Source organism: Manis javanica, chromosome 7, assembly GCF_040802235.1.
Source record: "Manis javanica isolate MJ-LG chromosome 7, MJ_LKY, whole genome shotgun sequence".
NCBI classification, from domain to species: domain Eukaryota; kingdom Metazoa; phylum Chordata; class Mammalia; order Pholidota; family Manidae; genus Manis; species Manis javanica.
This window is the reverse complement of record NC_133162.1, coordinates 76,030,413-76,053,453: the sequence shown is the minus strand read 5'-3', so window position 1 is coordinate 76,053,453 and position 23,041 is coordinate 76,030,413. Positions and strand designations below refer to the sequence as shown.

Genomic DNA, 23,041 nt, shown 5'->3' with positions numbered 1-23,041 from the left:
GGAGTTCTTTATAAAGCAACAGACAGTTACGGCTCATTGCCAACATGTGTGCAGGCATGCACCAGCCAGCACTGCACATGCACAACAGGCAAATAGGTTAGGGTCAGGTGAGGATCCTGGCCATGGTAACTTCCGTTTTCCCTATGCTAGGTAGCCAAGATATAAACCTAAGTAGACTGACCCCAGGGCCCATAGCATGCTTACCTCTCTCAGACTATTATAATATATCATGTCCCGGCCCGCGGGACGAACGTGGAGTGTGCCGGAGACGCCTGCAGAAATGAGACAAGCAAGAGACACAAAGAATGACCAGCAAGACAGGATGTCTGATCAAGCTGGCGAAGTTTATTGTTTACAGGCTCAATTTATACAAGTAGCAAGTAAGGGGTGGGTCAGGAGATAATTGGACCTTAGGTGGCGCTGGCGGGGAGGTGTTTTCACACATCCTCAAGGTCTCCCTATTTTCAGAGTGAGGAGTCTTGGCTCATCTTCAAGGAAAAGATATGTTTTTGTGAGCAGATAACTTCCAAGGACTGCACTGGTTGCTCTCAAGCTTGTGCTTTCCCATGCTGCGTTCAGACGTGGGGGAAGGGACATAGCCCCGGCTCCCAACAATATCAGACTTAGACACCATTTTATATAAACATATCACTACCTCCCCAGCAATAGATCATATCAGTGATTCACTGTATCACTGTGTCCTGGACTAGCCTGTAAAGTTCACCTGGGGTGTGTCAGAAGTGTAAATAATCTGGCTACAGCCCAGACCTACTGAATAAGCAATTCTGGGAGTGGACTCAGCATCTGTTTTAACAAGCCCTCCAGGTGATTCTGATGAATGCTGAAATAAATAGAGAACCACTGAGTCAGAGGTCCCTCCTCTGTGCTCTCACAGCACCCTATGCTTGCTTTACTAATTTACATAGTTTTCCATTCCTCTTACTACCCATGTAATGGAAGTTCCTTTATGCTAAGGCTGTCTTGATCAGTTTTTTTCTATCACACGCACTGAATAAATGAACATAAGAATGTGGAGGCTAAGGATTTTTAACATTTTACTCATTAGTGTAGGGTGGAAGAAATACAGCAATACTTGGGAAAAAAAAGCATCTTTGGAACTTTTTTTTCCCCAAATGAAACATCCAGAGATTGTATAAGAAAGCCTGCCAGAAAAGGATTCAAAGTGTGGTAAAACTGAGATATGGTGGTTATTCAGAATATTGAGGGGCTGCCTGCTTTTGTAGGAGGTTGTTCAGAGACAAACCTGCCACACTCACATTCTGTTACTCAAAACTTCCTGGACATTTCCTTTCATTCACTCAGAACAGCTGGGATTTTCTGTCCCAAGAGGCTCATGAAAGGAACAAAAGCCTGCAGTGCCACTTTAGTTACCCCAGAAGGCTACCATGTTACTGACCTATTGGCTTCCAGCTTTAGGGCTCTCAGAAGAAATGCAAACCACAGTAAGCTGGGAACACATCAGAACCTGGGAGTGTTTTCTTTATTTGATAGAAAATATGAATCTGTTAAGGATAAAAATATAAACTATGATATTTAACAATACACAGAGGACTTTGTTGCAGGATCCTATGGTTTGCTCTCAAAATTGGTAAGTTCATTACATTTAAGAAAGTGGTATTGGTCCCAGTCAGAGGTTACTCTACTCACAAAACTGTTAAAAGAACACCGCAAATCCTCAAAATGGCCCCTGCAACAAAGAGACTTGGCTGTCATTAATAGGACACTTGTTAAGTGGTCAAAGAGCAAGCCTTTTATAAAAGCAACTGCAATCACCTTATATTCATGAAACACTCTGTGGATATCCTCTTGGATGCTGCTGTTGTCAGCTTCCAACATATGACCCTGCACTCAAATGTAATGCCAAGAGGGAGGCAACGTTCAAGTTTGAGGAAACAAAACAGGCAGAACAAGTGCTTCCTCCAAAAGCTGTGATTTTAGATATCCCAGGAGAAAAAGAAGCAGATAGGAGGAGGATGCAAAATAATCCACTTTTAAAAAATTTTATTTTATCTTATGGCTATCATTAATACAGCAGGAATTGGTATGGTTACAAAAGATACAAAAAATCTGAAGAATGTTAGAATTCAACAGAAATTAAAACCTGAGTTGAATGTTGATCAGGATGTCTGATGTTTGGTACTATTCTCATGGAAGTTAAGAACTATGTTTACTAGACATCACAAATAATTCACATAACGCAAAAAGTTAACCTTGATTTCAAAATCTATACATTGAGCTACAATGCATTCACAATCGAATCAAATGACTTTTGCTGTGGACAAACACTAAAATAATCTGAGTTACTTAAAGTTCACAAAGGGGAAAGCAGATAAGTGTAGATTTTTAATTAGCAAGTTGAGATTATTTTGCTATAATACAGGTTTATTTATTCATGCAGATCAAAAGGGCTAGATGAGTTTGCCAGAGCATAAGAGAATGCCAAAAGAAGTCAAAGGCATGGGACAGATCAACATAATCCACCCAACTTCCTGAAAACAAGAGACATGGTGTAACACCATCACAAAGTCAGTACTAGTAGGAATAGGAGACTTGTGACCTAATTTGCTTCTCACTCTGGCTTCTAGAGTATCTCCAGGAACTTGGTGAAAAACACGGAAATTCTACTTTAATAACTATCCATAGGCAGAAGGGAAGAAGCAAGAGAGCTAACAGAGCAATGGGCCTTGATTAAAAATCTGAACATCAACACATTTTAGTATGTTGAATCTTGAGTCATAGTTACAAAACATGGTTAATACACACAACTTTACAATCTCATCTGTTGCAGAATCCCAAAACTGAGATTAATTTCTTCTGCCTTTAATTATTCCATCCACAAAATCCTAATATTGAGTAGTCATCAATTCCTGCACACACGTGTCATTAAAACATGATTTTGTCAAAATAATGCAGGAAGCAATTTCAAGTGACATAAATTATCTTATTTTCTCTCAAAACATATCTTACCTTATTTGTATTCTATGCCTCATCAAAAACAGAGGAGAGCTGGAGTTGTGAATATCTTTCAGCCCAATATCTAATTAAACTCCCAGTGTCTCCATGCTGTGAAAGGGCACAACATTTAAGTACTTTATTATAAAATATCCCTAGTTCTAAAAGAGATAGTTTTTCCACTTTAAAAGGGCTGAAGCAGTGTCCTTTACTTAGTGGAGACCAGCCACTGACTTCCTGCCTGTACCAGCTTTCCAAGATGATATAAAGGAAGATTTTGCCCTAAGATTTTTGGCCCGGGCTTTGCAAGGCCTCTCTTCTTTGTGAGCCTTCACATGCTGCCTGAGATGGGCGCTCTGGGTGAAGCACTTGCCACAGTCGCTGCATTGGTAGGGTTTCTCCCCAGTGTGGGTTCTCTGATGCTGAATAAGGTGGGAACTCTGGCTGAAACATCGGCCACATTCATCACACTGATAGGGTTTCTCCCCAGTGTGAATTCTCTGGTGCTGAATAAGATTTGAGCTCTGTTTAAACCTCTCGCCACACTCATTGCATTTATAGGGCTTTTCCCCAGTATGGATCCGTCGATGCTGAATGAGATTTGAACTCTGGAAGAAACTTTTCCCACAATCAGCACATTTATGGGATTTCTTTCCAGCATGAATTTTCTGGTGTTGAAAAAGAGTTGAGCTCTGACTGAAACTCTTTTCACATTCAGTGCACTTAAAGGGCTTCTCATCCAAACTTCTTAGTCTACTTAAGCTTGAGTCAAACTGAACAGTCATTCCCCATTTCTGCCTCCGGCTGCCGGTTTTGCGCTGGTTCACAAAGGCTTTTCCTTGGCTTGACCTCCGAGAAATTCCTCCCTTACGTTTTCCTAACCTCATGGCGAAGAGCCAAATATATTGAGTCTACTCTCTTCTTATGAACTAATGTCTTTCTAGAGCTATGCAGTTCAGAATTCTCTGTGTGTAGGAAAAAAAAGATGATTTGTTAATTATTCAACTTTAATATCTCTTCAACCCATTAAAATTACATCCATGTTTAAATTTAAAATGTATCAAATATACATGAAAACAACTCTGGGGGAAAATAATTGCAAAATAATTCAAATAATTTCAGCTTTTATATTTTGGGACAGGATAGAAAAAAGTAATAACATGAATGTCAGTCTTTATTAGGCATTATCAGTGAGTACATAATTCTGATTAAAAGGTGGAGATAAAAGATTCTTATGGGGAAAAGAAAATCTCCAAAAGAATCAAAATTTTGATAGTAACTATCAGTATGTTTTAGTATTTACTCCCACATTAAATTTATTTTCATTTATTAGTGACTAATTAGGGCATCCAAATTAGAAATGACAAATCATAGTACTTTTTAATTTAACCTTACTTAGCCATTCTACTTTCACAGCTACAGATAACAAGGTGGCTCTAACTTTGTAGCACACATTGTTTTCAAAGGAACAACTCTAAAAGGTACGGCAAGTTTCTGTGAGTTGATACAATAAATACTGGATGAGAAAAATGTGAATAAAAATGCTTATTATTTCTTATAGATTCTAATGCTGCAAGAAGGAGCACAATGCTCTGAAAACGTGAAAGAAGGTCTGTGTTTGGAGACAGGAAAATTTCAGAACTTTTACTGGATATTGTAATGAAACTGAATAGAAATAAAGGTAAGTAGAGCACAAGAAAAGGAGATTTATAATGTAAAAATAGGATGGAATTAAAAACATACCCAAATGCTGCGAAAAATTTTAAAAAATCTGTTTCACTTATTACTTATAAGGTTGTTTAAAATAATGGCCACAAATTACAAGGTGACAGTGTGGGAGAAGATAAGCTGCAAAAGTAATATTGGAACTATTTTCCACATCTTGCCTAAGTAGGCTTTAAAATGGGAATAACTACCCTGGATTTCTGCGTACAAGCTTATAAAGCAAGTAACTGAAAACGCAAATTATATCCTTGTTCCTGCCTTTCCTTCATCTGACTCTAGGCCTGACAGTGCCGAGAACTTTATCTGATTACATCTGCTGTAAGCACACGCACGTAACAGTCACTCGTTAACTTTCGTACGTGTTGGCGGATATCTATTCCAAGGAGACGTTCGTTAGGTCCATGGTGTTGGTGTCCAAAAAAAATATACGAGAATAATTACACGTGGGAAACACAAATTTATTTTCAATACTACTAAGTCATACCTGGTAGGAAAACGAGAGACTACCCAGGCCTCCCAGGACCGAGTGGACGCGGCGACCGCGCCAGAAGCGGGCCCCGCAGGCTGGACACGGGGCTGCCCAGGGTCCCGGGCGCTAAGGACACGCATCTGCGGCCCGCGGGTGGCGCTCTGCCGCCCTGACCCAACGCCCACCCTGGGAACCGCGCTCCTGGCCGCCTGCCCCCGCCACAGGCCCCACAGCTGGCGAAGTGCTGCAACTCCTGGGCCAGGCCGGGCGGGGGCGGGGCCCACCCGCGGGGCCCACCCACAGCCCACTGCCCACCGCCCACCGCCCAGTCAGCGCGCCCGAGCCACCACCCCCTCACCAGCGATCCGCTCCGGGTCCTACGCCGCGCCCCTCGCCCGGCCGGAAGCGCAGGCCCCTCGTCAGTCGGCGGCAGCCGCTCTAGGAACGTGACCAGCGACCCTCTATGGTCCCGGGCCCACCCATAAGCCCCGGCCCGACTTTGCTCGTTGATTCTCTGCCCCTTGCTCTCTTCAGGCTTTCCGTTTCTCTCCTGGCTTCTCCTTTCTCTCTGGGATCTTCTAAATCCAGGGGGAAAATCCCGGGGCAAAATATCTTTGAAACGAAAATCAGTCGAAGAGAGAAATAAAGTGGGAGAAACCCGTTTATTGCTTACAATCAGTCGTCCACTTCTGCTCTCCCGGGCCTCTCAGACCCGGCTGCATTAGAAGGGACTCCACCCAACCTGTCCGGTCCAGATATGCCCTCGCTGCCCTTTTAATTACCTATTGATAAGGAGATGGACTATTGACCCCTTGGAAACACCTGTTAATACGGAGATACACTAAAGCCAGGCGAAAGATTCTGGAAATACTGCCGTTTTACCCACAGATCTTCTCTCTGACAGCCCCTACCCCTCACCCGGTCCCTCAGCCTGGCCCTACTAGGCTGCCTAGCTTCTGTTCCCCATGTGTGTCATTCCCCCCTGGAGCTGCTCCAGTCTGGTGGCTTCAAATGCCAGATGTGTGGGCCCTGGGATGCAAACATCACTGGGCTCCACACCTGTATATCCAGTTTCATTCCGCCCCCTTGCTTGTAGCTGGGCGTTCTGATCCTAGCCCGTCAGATGAACTTCAGGCGTTCACCTCACCTGTTCCTTCCATAGTATCCATCCCAGCAATTGGTAGCAACTCTGTCTTTCCAGTGTCCAGGCTAAGATTCTTGATGTCATCTGTAACTCCAGGGAGAAGTCTCAGGGCAAAATACATCTAAAACCGAAATCAGTCAAAGGGAGAAATAAAGTTTGAAACCCCTTATTGCTTACAAACTGCGGTCCGGGGCCATCTCTTTCCTGCTCTAGCAGAAGGGAAGGAGACCTCCCCCAATCCTCTCAGGTTCAGATAAGCCTTCAGCTGCCCAGGTAATTACGCATTGAAATGCAGATGAACTACTTCTCTCCACCCCTTAGAAACGCCTGTTCAAATGGAGATGTACTAAAGTCAGGCGAGATATTCTGGGATATTACAATTTTATCCACACATCGTTCTCTTTTTTTTAACCTAAAACCAAAATCCAATCCATCTTTACCTTCAGTGTGTATCTAGAATAGAGCCACCTCCAACACCGCGACAGCTGTAACCCCCATGAAGTCGCCGCCATCTCATCTGGACTATGGCATTGGCTCTGTCAGTGGTCTCCCCAGGGTCCACTCACTCACCTTCAAATCCACATAGATCAGGTCTTTCATTCTGTCCAAAATCCTCTGCAGGCCTGCCAGGCCCCTGAAACAATGGCACACAGAGCTGTTGGGACGTGTCCCTTGCCCTCTGCAGTGTCTGCAATGGTAAGAACAGTGCTCAGTAGGAAGCTGGCACACAGCAATCGATTCTGAATGACTGAGTGAGTGAATTTAACAATGCCTTATTATTTACAAAGTGCTTTTCATCTACAAAGTGTTTTACATCTACTCTCTGGTCATTCATCTTTACTGTCTTGAGCATCAGTGAATGGAGGCTGGGAGAGGGAAATCCGCCTGGAGGCACAAAGAGAGCTGAGGGCAGAGGCCACACTAAGACCAGGGCCAGACCTCACCTGGGGCTTTCTGCTGACAGATGGAAAAGTATGAGCCTGATTAGGCCTAGACAAAGAAGGTCAACCCAGTCACCCAGAACATAGACTATTATGAAGATTAAATGAGATAATGTAAGGCACTTAGCACAATGCATAACACATAAGAAATATGAACCATTGTTATTACTTTTGTTAAGTTAGTGGTACAAGTGGTTGATGTTGGTGGTTGAAGGGGGTGGGGTAGGGGGCAGTAGTCAGAGTTTCAGCAAAGTTGTGAAAGTGAAAGTGACCTTGTTTTATGTACATTTAAATAATAAGATAAAATGTACTCAAAACGTTTTATTAGTAAGACTATTTCCATGTCCCACATAAAGGTCTATTATCCCTTTTTCTTGTACCTGAAAACCTCTGGTCCAGTTACAGAAAGCCCAGAGATATATAGAGGTAGAGAATTGGGTAAAGAAAGGTGAATTTTTAAAAAGAAAGAGATGAAAGTGAGGTAATAAAGGGGTGTGGGTGTTCACGAGAGGACAGAGTAGGAGGTAAGCGTGGAGAAAAGCAAGAGACAGAAAAGGGTATGAGATGGGGAGGAGGGGGAACACGAAGTAGAAAAGGAGGGTCAGGGAGAGAACAGTTTTATCTAATTGTGGTAACAGTCCGTGCGTACTGAGTGCTTGTTAAGGGCCAGGCACTGTTTGAAGCACTTGTGGTGCATCGTTCAGTCGTTCCATATCCCTGAGGTATGACTGTTCCTGAGCGTTGGCCCCTCTAGGCTTTCACATCCCTGCTTATGACTCGGTGATTTTGAGTGCCTCCTAGTGAACAGCACCCCTCCTGGACGTTGAGTCTCCTTGTGAGCCACATTGGCCACCTCATGGGAGGGCTCACCACGTACCAGCAACAGCTTTGGGTCACTGTCCTTTCCTTCTGCCTGGAGAATAATGTGTCCCAAGGAGGGGCTCTCCATCAGCCTAGGGCCCAGGATGAGAAGACCCATGCAGCAGAGCCACAGGAGCCCGCCTGCAAGGGCATGTCACAGTGGGACACAGATGCGCCTGTAGCCCCTGGGAGTGTTGGTGTTACTATTGCAAATATGTTGGCAAGTACGCCTTGCAGGACTGAAGAGGCAGGATTGCCATTGCCTTCATTTTACATTTGAGGACATGCAGGCAAGTAACTTGCTGAAGGTCAGTCACACCTAAGTGGCAGAGCCAGGGCAGAGCCTTTGCTAGTAGCCTCATATGGATTCCAGACTGTTTTTAAGGAAGCTAAAATATCGGAAATGGCCATATATGATATTTACAAAACACAGAAGAGAAAGGGGCAGGTGTGGGAGGGCTGGGAGGCAGGGCAGCAAAGACTGGCTCTGCCACACCTCCTCCCAACAGTACATCTTTCTAGAGAAACTGGGCAACAAGAGCTTAATGGCTGGGGCTTCTTTGGGAAACTGCACCCAGCAGGGCCAAGTGTGCCCTCGAGCCTTGTCATGTTTGAAGGGCTCACTTAAGGAAGAGGCTTCTGGGATGAGAAAAGTCCCAGCAAGCCAGCTTCCCTTTACTATGGCTTTGTCCCCTGCATCCACTCTCCCTTACACGTGCATACACACACATGTACACACAGAACAGCACTGTCTCAACAGGGAGCACTGCCGCCTTGGGTCTGCATCTGGCAACAGAGCTAGGAGGTTGCTCACGTTTGTGACCCAAGGGCAATTACAGGAGTAGCCCATCTCGCACAAATGGTCCCTGAACAATGGTTCTCCCCCAAGCCTGAGACTTTGCCATTCTGTTTCCTTTGGGTTGTCTGGGAAAGGAAACTGGGAATTCCCATCCCTTGGATTGCAAAGAACAACTCCATTAAACGCCTGGCCAGGAGGGAACAGGGCTCCACCCTGCACATTGTGAGTCCAGGGCAGGTCAGCAGCTGGCTTTCCCAGACAATTGTGGCCTGCAGGGCCTAAGGGCAGCATGTATGCATTTGCTGTTTCTGCACTTGGATGGGTTTGGCTCTGACTGTGCTTCCTGCCTGGTCACGGCTGAGGGGCTGAGAGGCAGGGGCCACTGCCCACGCAGCACCTCACAAAGACACCCCTGCTGTTTGTCCCGGCTGCGAGGCACCTGTCTGCCAGGAATGCCGTGTATTGCAGCTCCTCCACGAATCGCCTGGCCAGACTGATGCGCCTGGTGCTGTGTTTCCCTTAGACCAAAGGGCCTGATGTATCCTGGGTGAACACATGACTGTGATAGTTGGAAGGGCTTTAATTCATTTTCTGGTAGACGTTCCTAGCAGGTAGCGTATGGTTATCACGTCAGGGAAAAACAAGCTGTTTTTTCTGTTCCTTCTGATAATGTTCTGGGCAAACCACCCTGTGTTTCCTGAGTCCACCCCTTTTGCAATCATGTTGATTTCATCCTGTGTTTCTCTGTTTTCTCTGTTTTCTGAGGCCTGGCCTGAGAAGACAGTCCCGTTTTAGGAAAGGACACTCCCAGGAATCTTCACTAAATCTTTGGGTACATTTTTTCCCCTGGGATACTCATAAGTGAAGGAGCATATGAGATGTACTGCAAGCTCATGGACAGGAAAATGGAGATTCCACATAAACCAAGAGGAAACCACAGAGCCTAGGGAAGAAAGTCTGAAATGGTGCTGTCACAGTGAGCTGAATTAGCAGCTTGTCACATTGCCTCAGATAAGTGAATACAGTGTTGACAAAAGATTTGTTAACCCCTCAGATGACTGTGGAAGCCGACATTTCCCCCCTCCTGTGCAATTTGCTAGTGATTTTTCTTAGCTATTAAATTCAGAAGTTAGGTTTGATAGCATGTTTTTCAAAAGTAACACTTACCTAGACAGGCATTAAATTAAGTAACACTGTAACAGCTATAGAAAATCCCCAAACTTCCAAAGCAAAACAAAACCAGCAAGCACTGTCTGAGGGCTTCAACTGAAGGCTTCCCAATGCGGGGCGAGTCCCTCCTGGGCTGGGACCACCTCTCGGGCTGGAACAGCACACACACCACCTTTGCCACCTTGGGCTCAGCCTCAGGCCTCCTTCCAGGAACCTTCATCAGCTCCCTGCTCTGCTGGTTCCCTGACTCCTGGGTGTCTGGTTTGATTCTCCCTGTGAGGGGACCCCTGAACACAGAGTGGACTGTGACTCTTTGTCCTTTAGGGCCAAGCAGAGACCTGGCATAATTACTGTTGATGATGGACTGGCAGCTGTCCTAGACCTGGTTTAAGTATGGGCTGGAGGATCACATGGCCTGGGGAGGCCTGTTTGACTTGCTTTCCACCCTCTCCTAGGCCCTGCTGCCATCCCTGAGGTCCTCCTGAGACTAAGATTCTGTGACTCTGTGTGACCCTCTCGCTCACAGTCCAGACTGCTCACTGCCGGCCTGCTGCCCCCCACCGATGTTTACTCTCTGTGCCCTGTGGCCACCCCCGTCAGTGCACCACGCCAGTCCCAGGGTGGGCTTGGGCTCCCTGCCAAGTCTGGCCACATGTACTGGAGAAGAACTTCAGTGACTACAACAGGGGGCAGGGTAGACACATAAAGGCAAAAAGAGCACGTGGTCCAGACTCCTTCAGTTCACATACACACCTTTATTGAGCACCTAGAAAACCATGCTGCCAAAGGGAGCAGGGACAGTAGAAACCATGGAGGGTCACCCTAGGCATCACCCTGTGCATCTCTGTGACAGCAGGGTTAGGTCGGAAAACCCTGGCATGAAGCAGATAGTCTCTCCTACATTTGGAAGACTTTATAGTTCTCTTGAAATCTGCTGCCCACGCCCCTGCGGGAGAAGACTTTGGTCTTTAGCTTGCTCTGTTTGGGACAAATACTTCACATGAGTGAAGTAAACTGCTACAGTTTTCCAAAGGCCTTCTGATTCATTCCAGAAATTCCCCATCAGCTGACAAACCCAAATTGTTAAGTATTTGGCCTCAGCGAATTCAAACCCCTTCCTCCTCAGACTGTCTCCTCCTTGCACCTCTTTTGACGGGAGGTGGAGGAAGATGCAAGCTCACAGAGGGCAGGAGGCACCCAGGCCCCTGAGGAATGTGCGCCACCCTCTGAGCCGCCAGCAGCCCTGCACTCTCAGCTCAGGGTGGCCCCCTTCCAGTGGTGTACGGCCATGTCCTCCACATGACTAGAGCTCAGTGTTTGGGCAGCAAGCTCAAGTAGGAGCGAGTGGTGCTGGGAGAAAACGAGACACTCATGACTTGTTCCTGGTCCGACATCTGGCACCCAGGACTGGGCTATGCAGGTTCACATGGTGACACTGGAGGCCTGCATGCCAGGCGAGCCATGGGAAAGTGATGGCTGGGAGCAGGGTGGGTCCCATATCTGCTGGCAGCTCCTGCTCCTCCTTGCAGAGCTCCTGAGTAGCAGCATGAGGTGAGGGCCCAGACCATGTGGTTCACATAGATGTTGAGAACGGGCAATGGCCCCAAGGAGGCTCAGGGCTGGGTGCTGGGAAAGCCCAGGCCCTGGGCTGCAGTCAGGCACCACTCTCCTGAGCAGGACAGGTGTGGCCGAATGGGAACGGCCACACCATCCAGCCACACAGTATGGCCAGTGCCTCCACTTTGGGGCTGCTCACTGTACAGGCCAGCCCCATACAGAGACCCCGTCCAGTGAGTTCCTCGCCCCTTGGCCGGGCTCTGGGTCCTGTGAGTGCTCTGGGAGCCAAGAGCCAGGGCCACGGGACTCAGGGTCCTTAGGCAGGTGGACAGGCAGCGGCTTGATGTGGGACTCCCAGCCGGCAGCCCTCAGTCAGCGTCTGCCCACTGGCCCTCTGGGTGACTGGCTGTGGGCTACTGAGTCTCCACCATCTCCTGCAGACGCTGCAACATCATCACACGCAGGGCCTGGAACCTGGGGGAGAGGCAGCCAAGAGGGCCCACTCAGGCTGGAGGCACGTGGGACAGAGGGAGGGACAGCACAGACACGTGGGCCAGGAGACCCAGGGCCCTTGACCGGCTGATTCGAGGACTGTCTCTCCTCCACCAGGGGAGGGAAAGGCCAGGCGGGCCTGGGAAGAGCACTGGTTCAGGGAGCAGTCCCACAGGTCGGCAGACCAGGTCCTGCCTGAAAGCCAAGTGCTGCAGCTTCTTTCTGAGGTTCTCTAGTGTGGGGAGGAGCAGGCTGGAGGGAATGGGAAGCCTGCCTGCCATCCTGGGCCACAACAGCCTGTGCTGCCACCTTCCTGTCTTGGGCCCCATGGGCTGTCCACACACTGAACAAATGAACCAAGTGACCCCCAGGCACCCTCAACTCCAAAACCCTTCGGTGACCTGCCATCTGTGTGTCGTCTGTTCTCCCTGATGGGGCTGGATGGCTGCCTGAGGGGCCCCGGCTGCAAAACAGGAAGTGGGGGGTAGTTTCCAAGAATCCTTCAGTCAGAAGCCAGAATCAAAACTGGTCCTGGACTGCAGGCCCCTGTGTTGAGCAGCCTGCCCATTCCCACTCCTCTGAGGGCTCCCACTCAGGCACTGGTGAGAGCTGTGTACCCACACGCCTCAAACACATCCTCGGGAGGTACAGCTGAGCCTTCACATCACCTTCCCAGGAGCTGGCAGGTGACAGCTGCTCACCTGTCTGTTGAACTGGTTTCCAAACCGGTCTCCACACCTGAAAGGTAGCTGGCACGGGGATTCCAACAGCCACTGCTTTTTGGCAGGCTCAGAACACTCGGCACCAAGCAGGCCCTGTCCTCATTGCTCTTCCAGGGCTGTGTCACCAGAATGACAACCTTGGCCCAGTGCCCCTGCCCCTGCCTGACTCCTGTCCAGTTTCCAGCAGCGTGTGCCCCTGCAGTGAGGCATGGAGGCCGCCACTGTGGTGGTCTGGGCTGCATCCCACCATTTCGGTGGGCTGTCACTCAGTTGGTATTAACACCAAGCCTGGGCCAGAGGGCAGTGCTGGGGGGCCGGGGTTTGCAAGGCCCTGGGCTGTGCACTAGGGGAGCCTGAGTGCCCCCTGTCTGGCCCCAGGGGCTCTGCCCAGCAGACTTGCCCCGAGGTCCAGGACCCAAGACTGGGTCTTTGAGTGCTGCTTACTTCGTGGTCAGTTTGATTACTTCTCTTTCCTCCTGTTGTTTTAATTTCTCAACAAAACTATCCAGCACTGGCATTTCAAACTTAATGTACTGAGCGACCTAGAAAATCTAACATTGGAATGTGCTCTAAATTAGAAAACAAAAATGTGTGTTCTTTTCCTGACAGTTTCCATAGGGGCCGATAGAGGCAGTGTCTGATACCCATGGAAGTGGTGCCCCCCCACGTGCCACAGCACAGGTGTGTGTGTGCCAGGGTGGGAGGAGGGAGCCCATCTAGCATCCCTGGGAGGGGCAGCTAAGTGAGCACTGGGAAGCACTCAACAGTGAGAGGCACCACACTGGGTGCGGTACTGGGAAGGCTGCTGTTTCTCACCGGAATGAACTGGCATCAGCCCATGAATGGCCCAGGACAAGGGTCACATGACTTGCCTTTTCTGTGCAGGGGAGTTTGGAAATGTGCTGGTCTCCTAGTCAGGACTCGGGTGGTGGCCCCAGTGAGGAACCACTGTGTATGCAGTGATGATGAAAAACATACCAGAAGGTCCTGTCTGCTTCCGTGGAAGCACAGGCCCGGTTCTCTAAGGCCCAAATTCTCTCTCCCCTGAGCCGCTGCAGAAGCTAGTGGTCCCTGATAGGAACAAGGCTGGAGCCATCACAGTGCTGGGCTGGGGCTTTAGGACAGCAATGTGGCCTGGAAACATCTTCCCTGACACTCTGGCCAAGGAGGTCCCTCAGAATGCCCCTAGCCCTGCACAAAGGAACAGGCCCCCGAGCCTCAGCTCCCACTCACATCGTGGGGGACCTCCTCGCCCAAGTCAGCTTCCATCAGGAGTATCCTGGCAATCTTCTCACATGGCCCGTGCAGGATTCTGGAAATCAGCGGGTACTCACCGTCTTTTAGTTTTGTCTGTTCTGAAGAGGAAGGTGGTTTACAAAATTCATGGGGCATTAAGATTGCTTCTCTCTTCCAAGATGGAGTTGTGATAGAAACAGATGTCCATGGGGCTTGGAACCTTCTCCGAACCTTAGAATGCTGCCCCTGAGTTAATTGGAATTGTGTCATTCAGCAGAGGCCCAGTTCAGGGGTAACATGAGCCAAGGGAGCAGGAGAGAGGGGACAGCGGACCAAGGAGGCCAGGGCTCTGCAGCTATCCTCAGTGGGTGGGGCCTTCAGCTCCAGCTCACAGACCCAGACATGCACCCAAAGCTCTTCCCAACCAAGTGAGGGAAGACATGATGGCCTCCAATTAGTTCTGAAAGGGACAGGTGTGCCTGGGTTTGGGACTGGGAGAGGCACTCGTGGTAGGGGCATGGTGGGTCCTAAAGCCAGGGGGGCAAGGTGCCCTGTGCCTGCTACACAATGGCACAGCCTCAGAGGAGAAGCATGGTGGGTGAGCATGCCAAACAGAAAGATACTTTGGGTTTCTGGATCTGGAAGCAAAGGCAGACACTTACCCCCAGATTCATGGACGATATAGAGTGCAAACTCACTGGGGCCATTCTCCACCTGCACAAGCAGTAATGGGTCAGAGTAGGGGTTTCTCTGGCAAGACAGAAAGGGGCCCCGGCAGTAACCACGCCCCATACCACACGTGGGGGACCCCTATCTCTCTGCTGAAAATCCCAGACATCAGCCCAGAGGAGGGAACTGTGTCAGACCTTCTACTCAGGAGACCCGGGGAAGATTGCACAGCCCTTGTGAGCTGTGTCCTCAGCAAAGAGCAGTTCCCAGCATCCAGGGCAGCGGCTCACCCAGAACTTGTTCAGCAGCAGGATGAGCACGTGCCTGGCTGTCATGGTGCTGTTGACCCTCATGTTGGTCACGGACCCATAGGCGAGTTAACACAGACGTCTGTATAGGAAGGGGCACAGGTCAGGGCAGGGCCAGTGGGCACCACATGATGGGGAAAGCTGTGAATCTGGGTCTGGCAACACCTGGCTGGATGACTCTCAGAGTGGCGCATGTGAGCTGAGCCCACGACAGAGTGCACTTGGGGTGCTGGAGCAGCCTGTCCCCAAGGAGGGCCATAAACAGGTGCCTTCACAGCCTAGGGCCACACCCCACCCACACTGAGGCACAGGGCCCAAATACTCTCTGTTGAGCAAATCACCACATGTGCATTTATTCTCCAGCTCAAAGTCCTCAAATGTGTTCACCTGCTCCATCCTCTGAGATGTGCCAGAGTGAAGACCCCCCATTTACACCGTATCTGCTTCCCAACTTTCCCTTCCAGTCTCAGCCCTTTTGGTCCATTCCCCACACTGCTGGCCCAAGGAACAAACATTTGGGAACCTTGCACCTCAAAGTGTCTTGTGGAACAGATGTGTCAGCATATAGTCTCAGGCCCTCAGCCAACATCTGGATCAGGATCTGCCTTTTGAGGAAGCACCTGGCCCTCTACTGGTGCAGTACAACTCGGGAAGCACTGTCATAGAGCAGGGCTCTCATCATAAATATCCATGACTTCCTGCAGCCTAACAGGGCCATCTGCAGCCCCTCCCTGACAAGCACATGCCATGGCAACCCTCCCCCAGTGCTGTATGCCAGCCAGCGCTTTTCCCCGGTGGAGCCCTGTACTCTTGCAGGCTCCTGCCTTTGCCCAGGCATGGTCTGTGGCTCAGCAGTCTGCGTGAGCACCAGCCGGGAGGGAACCTGCAAGTGTTTTATCCTCAGCCTGACAGAATCCTTACAGTGGCCCTTTGAAGCACCTGTTGCTAGTCCCCTTTTCCTAGAAAAGATACAGGGACTTGGAAAGGGTGAGTAGCTCATTGGGGTTACTCGTCTAGAAAGGGCTGAGCCTCCAGGAACCTCATGCTTCACCCCAACAGCACTGTGGCTTCACAATCTGACACTTGAGTTGAGCTCCTCTCCTTCCAAACAGAACTCAAATCCACATGTTCCCCAATGTGGTCCTAGCTCTGCCGTCCCCAGGATGTACCAGGGACATGAGGGACTTGCTCAGTGTCCCCAGGTGGCCCCCAAGTACCAGAGCCAGACACAAACCCAGACATGCCTTCCACACAGTTGAGATGACTATGGCCTGTACGAGAGCCAGACTAGGCTTTTGGTTCCCAAGAAATATGAAATAGAAAGGCCAGACTATTTCAGGAAGATGCAAGGTTTTGTCACAAGACATTGCTGGTGTTTCTTCTGCCTGAAGTCTGTTCTCAAGATGACACCCACCAGCTCCAAGGAGGAACAAGGTCCCATGGCTGCTTTCCCATCTCCAACCACTGTTTTCTCTGATAGAACCAATGATAAACACCTGATAAAACACTCTTTGCTCTCAAACGCATCTGAATCCATCAAGGAATAGTACTAAGTTTTACCCCGTCTGGAAATCATACCAGCATGACTGTGAATCAGAACAGTTTTGGGAAATGATTGGTGACATAATAGTTCACGGTTCTAAGAAGTAAACCCAGAAAAACCCCAGGAAGGCAATTCCAGGGATTTCTTCTTTAGTTTTTGCCAGTGACTGGAGTCCTTTCTCTCCTGATGTTTAAGGACAGCGATTCTGATGAATCTATGTAGAGCAAGGTGAGAAAGAGAGCCCCTCACCTACCCGGGAGACGGGACTCAACTTCCCAACACACCAGTTCATGTCCTGGGAGGTTGTCAGTTTGCCTGGAGGGATGGATCCAGATTCTGCAAGTAAATTTTGGGAGGACTGGGCGGCAGGCTGGTGTGTGGAGGGTGACAGGCTGAGGAGCCCTCTTGGCAGGGTGGTGCCAATGGACATGAAAGGTTGTGAGGAAAGCCACGGCTGTTCATCTCTGCTTATTTCAAAGGCCCCAGAGATTGCTCAGTGTCAATGTGACCCTGGGACATTTACGATGACTCAAATAAGGTTTAATGGGTCAGACACACTGCTTGGAGATGAATACAGTGGGGTGAGTGCACTGAAGAAAAACCCCACTATTTGGACAAAAGCCTCCTTTTTAAGTCAGGAGAGCAAGTGAGAGGCTCTTGGAACCTTCTCCAGATCTTTTATTTAGAGATAAAGTGGGAGGACAGAGCTCCTGGCTTCTGCCAGGAAGGGACAAGAGAGCCCTGGGGTGATGTGTTGTCTAGGGGATTTATAGGCAGTTGAAAGACAAAGGGCTAGGGATGTACACCTGCTAAGTGGTCCCAAAATGTTTATCTTTGAAGAGACACTAAATTTCTTATTAGTTCTTCTGGGTTATTTACAAGAAATTTACTGCTCTGATTCCCTCCCAGGATAGCAGCTTCCTGGTCTGGGAGCATATCACTCAAGACTGCCTGTTTTGTTCCCAAGGTGGGAAGTTATTGTCTGTTTCATAAAGAGTATGTTAAGAAACTCACTTTTTAACTAATTGGGTTTTAAAATACAATCTTATCTTCAGGATAGAATCCTTCCTGTTTTTACTACATTGTTTTGGGCTTGCTTGTTAAATTGCCCAGGTTGCAAATCACTTAATTAGGGCTGGAGGAAGAAAAGCAGCACCTGGGTAAAGTCAGAAAAACAAGCTGGGCCCCCCCAGCAGACCAAAGCAAATCTCACAATGGATTATCTTGCTTTGTTTTTTCCGGAGGCCCTCACACTACAAATACCTCCTTTTTGAGGAAGGTAGATCTAGAAAGAGCCTAAATCCACACAAATATTGTTTAAAAATTTAAAAATAATCCCTTACAGTTGCATATTGATATATATTCAAGTATTAGCAACTGGTTCCTACTTAACACTTTACAGGCTAAACTCCTTTTGAGCAATATTTAAAGAATACCCAAGTCAGACTGGCTGATCTAAACCATTCTTAATCTCTGCTTAACTGCACCCTGCTTCCCCCACTGGAAGAGCCAGCAAAGGTAACCTGCTGTCACTCATTAACCCTTGCTGCATCCCAGCAGGATGGACAGACACCCTCATGTCAGGGAGTCCCCAAGCGGTCCGAAGGGTTCCTATGAGCTGCCCCGGGCCTCCCTTTGCCACTCTGTCCCGTCTGCCTTGAGTCCCCACCTCTCAGGAAGGGCAGCTGCTTGAGCTAGATTCAGACCCACAGGACAGGCCTGTCACATGACACTCCTTCCAGGGCCTCTCACAAACTGCATGCTACTTAGAACAGCCACTTCTCCTTCTAGTTTGGCTTGTTTTGGGAATAATGTCTCTGGGGAAGGAGACTTTTCCTGAGGCCAGTACAATACATGCTTGGACCAAAGGCTAAGTGCTGGGAATTAGGCACAGTGAAGGTTCTTGAGGGCATAGAAACATGTGCCCAGGGCACAGCTCAACCCAGTGGGCAGGGCAAACTAGGACAGACTAATGCAGGCCTGGCTATGAGGCCCACAGCTGCCCTGCCTTTGGGGCTGGTTCCCTGTGGCCTCGGCTTCAGGGCCCAGTCGGGGGAGCCTGGCTGGGATACCACCTTGTGGTTGTAGAAGTGCCCGTTGATGGAGAACCGGTGTCGCCAGATCCGCTGGGCATCGCCAGGAGCACAGTGCCTGGGCCTCCTCCGGATCACACCAGCTGCATCGCTCCTGGTCCGCATCAGCTGTGGGGTCTCCTCTTCCTCCTCTAGGGGCTCTGAAGTCAGAAGCAGAGGAGGGGGTCAGGCCCAAGGGAGCAAAGTGGTGACAGAGAACTGCTGGGGCCCATGGTCAGGCTGTGTGTTGGCCTTCGCTCCCTGAAGCCTGGTGGCTGCACCACAGCAGATGGCAACCTGAATGCAGTTCCTGCGACGGATGCTGGGGCCCCACACAGGGGCATCCACTTTGTAGACAGGACAGGTGCCCCCAGGTAGGGTAATCTGTATTTCCAGGGCATTTGGACAGAAACCTCTGGGCCTATTTCCGGACACCCAGGGAGAGTCTTGGGCCACCCCATTCCATCTCTGGGCATCCCCTGCACTGTGCCTTTCACCGAGTGTATGGTGGAGGGCACAAAGGGGGCACACATAGTTACAGGACCCAGACCATGTGGAGGTGGTCCAAAGGACTGTGAGCCAGGGTGCTGTGCCCTCCGCCGGCACTCTCCCCTTCCATGAGGCAGTGTGCCACAGTGGTGGGCACACCACTTCAAAGTCCCTCTGTATGCCTCTGCTTCCTTTTCTCGGCGAGTGCACAACACTGCCTCAAATGGAGAGGGTATTTTGCAAGAGTTCCCACTGAAAACAAATACGCACTCCTACCCCACCAGTTATACTTCCAGGGTGGCAGCCATGAGCCAAGCCACCTCTTCCCAGGGTGAGCAAGACAGGGCCTGGTTAGCATAAGGTGGCACTTACCTGAGCTGGCCCTGGAACTCTCTTCCCTGGCTGTGGGCTGGTCACCCTGCTCCTGGGCCATGGCTCTGTCATCCTGAAGAGGTGGCTCCTTTCTGAAGAGAGACAATCCTGGCATTCAGGGAGCTGCTGGCAGGCAAGCAGCTCAGATGGAAGAGGGGCTGGCTGCCTCCGGACAGGACATTACAGGGAAGCAGGGCAGTGCTGAGGCTGCGATCCATGTGGAGTCAAAGTGAGATATTCAAAGAATAGCAAAGGATGGGCAGGGGACTATCTGCTAAGAGGGGAGGAGCCTGCAGATCTCAGTGGCCGGAGTGTGGTGTGTGGCGCACACAGGGACATATGCAGTGCCTGGGCCTCCTAGGCAGCAGCCAATGCCCAGCAGGGTCTCCGGGCGTCCCTCTGGCTGGGGCAGGGAAGTGCAGGTCTGGCAGGGGCAAACTCAAGGGGGCCTACCTCTGGGCCTTGTGGTGGGAGTTCTCCACCTGCCAGGAGGGATGCCCATGACGGGAACCAGTCCCGTCACTCGGGGGCCAGGGAGGAGTGAGGCCACCAGGGGGCCCTGGAGGCCCTGCAGGCAAAACTCAGCAGCTAGCTGCCCTAACTGGCAGCAGTGGGCAGGGGTGGTGGTGGCGGCAAATGTCCATTAAGCAGTAAGACAGGAAACCATTTCATTCCGATCAAAAACATTTTTCCAACATTAAAGTAAATCTGGTATTAAATTCTGATAAAATTGATAAAAGTAAATTCTGGACAAGAGGAGGCTCAATTTGTATGATCTTTTAAGACAGAACAGATGCTGGGAACTGTCTGTCTTGCAGAGGGCGCTGGGAGCCTGGGCGATGGGCTCCACAGGCTCCTTGCAGACAAGGTGCCTGTGTGAGTGTGAGGAACACAAGTGGGAGTAATGGGAGCAGGGACACCCTCCAGGAGGGGAGTGGCTTGGTGGTCACATGGGAAGACCACTGTGGGAGGGGCTGCAAAAGCCACAAGGACGTGGGCAGCACAGGCTGAGGCTGGGTTACGCTCCCGTGTTTGTGCCCCACACAGAGTGGGGCTCTGCCCCAAGGCTGAGAATCCCATCCCGGATACACCCCAAACAGTAAGCTGGGGATGGGGTGTCACAAGGCCACCCGGACAACACTCACGGGTGGCAGCTGGGCCGTCCGGGCATCCAGGAGGCTGAGAGCTGCACTCACTCCCTGTCATCCTGTATCTGGAGCCGGATGGGCGCCTCAGTCCCCAGGCAATGTTGAGGAGGCCCTCGATGATCAGAACCTCTTCTTCCTGCGGGGGACTCACATGGCTCAGCCCCTTCTCCAGAGCAGCTTCCTCCAGGGGTCACTGTCGCCTTCCCTGACCTAGTCCAGCCGACTCCCGGCACCCGGAGCTGCCCACACCTTCTCTTTGGGGTCCTGTGTTCCCCTGGGGAAAGGCTGGGAGCTCAGCTGAGCCAGGTCAGGAGTCCCGGGGAACCCAGCTGTCAGCCAGCTGGCACATCCATAGTGGTGAGGAACCGGTCCAGAGAGCACGGCTGAACCCCAAACAGGGCAGTGCAGGGCACCTCTCCACCCACCACTGTGCCGGGCCCTCAGGTCCCCAGGCTGTACTGGGAACATGCTGAGGGCACTGGATTCCATGCCCACTGGAGCAGAGGTGGCTGCTGCCCCAAAGTGGGTCTCAGTCTCACCCCTCTCCCCAAGGTGTGTGGACGGCATGCTGCTTCCCTGCACCCTGACTGTGAGGTTCTCATCCACAGGGGCCTCCAGAGCACCCTCAGCCAGCTCCCACTCACACCCCAAGTTCCTGACTTCTTCTGACCCATTTCTGGCTCCTGTCTGTTTGCGTCCACCTCCAGGCTCCGGTGGCCAGCCCAGTCATCCCCACACAGGTGTCCCGCAGGCTGCTTCTCCTGTAGCCCCCGAGCACTAGTCAGAAACCTCAGCCTTGCCCTTCCCTGCCATGGTCCTCCAGCTACCCACTCCTGATCTGCTCTGATGGGACTCCAGCAGTGAACGTTAGACCTCATCTTCTCCTTGCCAGCTTGAGCACCACGTTAGATTCGCAAATTCCCTTTCTTTGGGTGGGTGCGCTCAAAGCCTTGTGAACACAGGGGCCAGGTGGTAGACCTCCCTGTGCTCCTGGCGCTCGGTGTCAAGGCCATGGTTACCTAGCACTAGTTTAAAATTTCATCATCCAGAGGAAACAGTGCTACTGTTCAAGGCCATCAACATACACATCACTTTCTGGGATGACCCTGCACTTTGCTGAAAAAGAAATCAAACAACACAAGCCCAGAGCTATTTTTGATGACCTCTGCCACCACACAGGTATGGAACCAGCCCTCCCTGTGAAGGAAAGCCCAAACTGATGCCCTGGAGTTGAAGGTCCTACAGGGATCATAAGAAAACCCAAAGTGGGGTTCAGTTCTGTTTTCTATTTTGGCTTCACTTGCCTGTCAGATGTGGGTGTATGGCTGGAGAGTCCCAGGCCCGCCCAGACCAGTGGCACAGCAGTCCCAGCCTCAGCCCCTTGCCCCCAGTCCCAGAGCAATTCCTTCTGCCTCCCTGGCAAAGGGCAGGTCCCCTGAGCCTTCCCGTGCATCTGTGACAGCCTGGCCTCAGCATGTCCAGCCCCATGGTCCCTGCCCCAGCTGCAGCCTCTTTCCTTCCCTGAGGCATTAAACTGTCTCCTAAGCCCCTCAAGGTAGGGGCCACATCTGCTTCATCTCCCTCCATCCAGGCCTGGCGTGGGCTGGTGAGCAGTGGGTCTCTCTGAATAAAGACCCAGAGGTATGTCCTGTACCCACAAGTTCCAGGCAGGCCACAGCTGGGCAGATAACTGGGCCTGAGAAATGCATGGTGCCAGCTGTTTACAGTTCTCCCAGGGCTGCCCACTGCGCCCTCAGCCGCCTCTTGTCCAGCAGGGGCCACCCTGGGCATAGGCAGCAGCTTCCGAGTGCTGTGCAGGGCCAGGACAGCTTCCAAAGCAGAAGCGACTGCTTCCTTCCATCCTTCTCGGCGGGAAATCCAACCACCATGCCAAGGTCCACTGACTTCCTCACATGTGGCCAGTAATGTGGACCCTTGAGCATGCCCACCCTCTCCCCAGGGGCTGTGTGCATGCTGCCGTATGGGCTCAGACCCCTGCTAGCCACCCCTCCAGGGTCCCCTCCTGGTAGCTCTGCCGCATGGCAGCCACACTCCTGCAGCTGTTCCCAGAACCTGAAATTACTGCCCTCGTCCACTGAGTATGTGCCCCCCTCATGAAAGGTAAGTTCCAGAGGCCAGGACTGTTTGCTGCTCTGTCCTCTGTGCCCACAGGAGCCTCTGTGTACAGAAGCGCTAATTAGATACAAGCTAACAGTTCTCACTTGAAAGCACCACATGTAGAAGAGGCAAGACCATGTGCCCACAGGCTGTGCCTCACAGAGTCCCAGGGAGCCCTGCCCAGGTGTATCTGATATGTTGCCTCAGGCCCATGGCTCTGCCACACCAGCCCC

The 23,041-nt window shown here is 50.7% G+C and overlaps 1 protein-coding gene and 1 pseudogene across 2 annotated transcripts; both read right to left on the bottom strand.

Annotated features, from left to right (window-relative positions):
* Positions 1 to 325: 325 nt before the first annotated feature.
* On the bottom strand, positions 326 to 6,426 carry LOC140850436 (uncharacterized). 2 transcript variants are annotated; one of them, XM_073241173.1, is made up of 3 exons: positions 6,315 to 6,426; positions 5,526 to 5,779; positions 326 to 3,938 (listed from the first exon to the last, which is right to left on the bottom strand). In XM_073241173.1, exon 3 carries the CDS (start codon positions 3,858 to 3,860, stop codon positions 3,186 to 3,188), a length of 675 nt encoding a protein of 224 aa, XP_073097274.1. In that variant the 5' UTR covers positions 3,861 to 3,938; positions 5,526 to 5,779; positions 6,315 to 6,426; the 3' UTR covers positions 326 to 3,185. The 2 variants fall into 2 exon arrangements, with proteins under 2 accessions (XP_073097274.1, XP_073097275.1); XM_073241174.1 differs by lacking the exons at positions 5,526 to 5,779; positions 6,315 to 6,426 and adding an exon at positions 5,183 to 5,506.
* Positions 6,427 to 10,823: 4,397 nt separating this feature from the next.
* Positions 10,824 to 23,041, bottom strand: part of LOC118972692 (ras association domain-containing protein 4-like) — a 47,546-nt pseudogene continuing 35,328 nt past the window's right edge.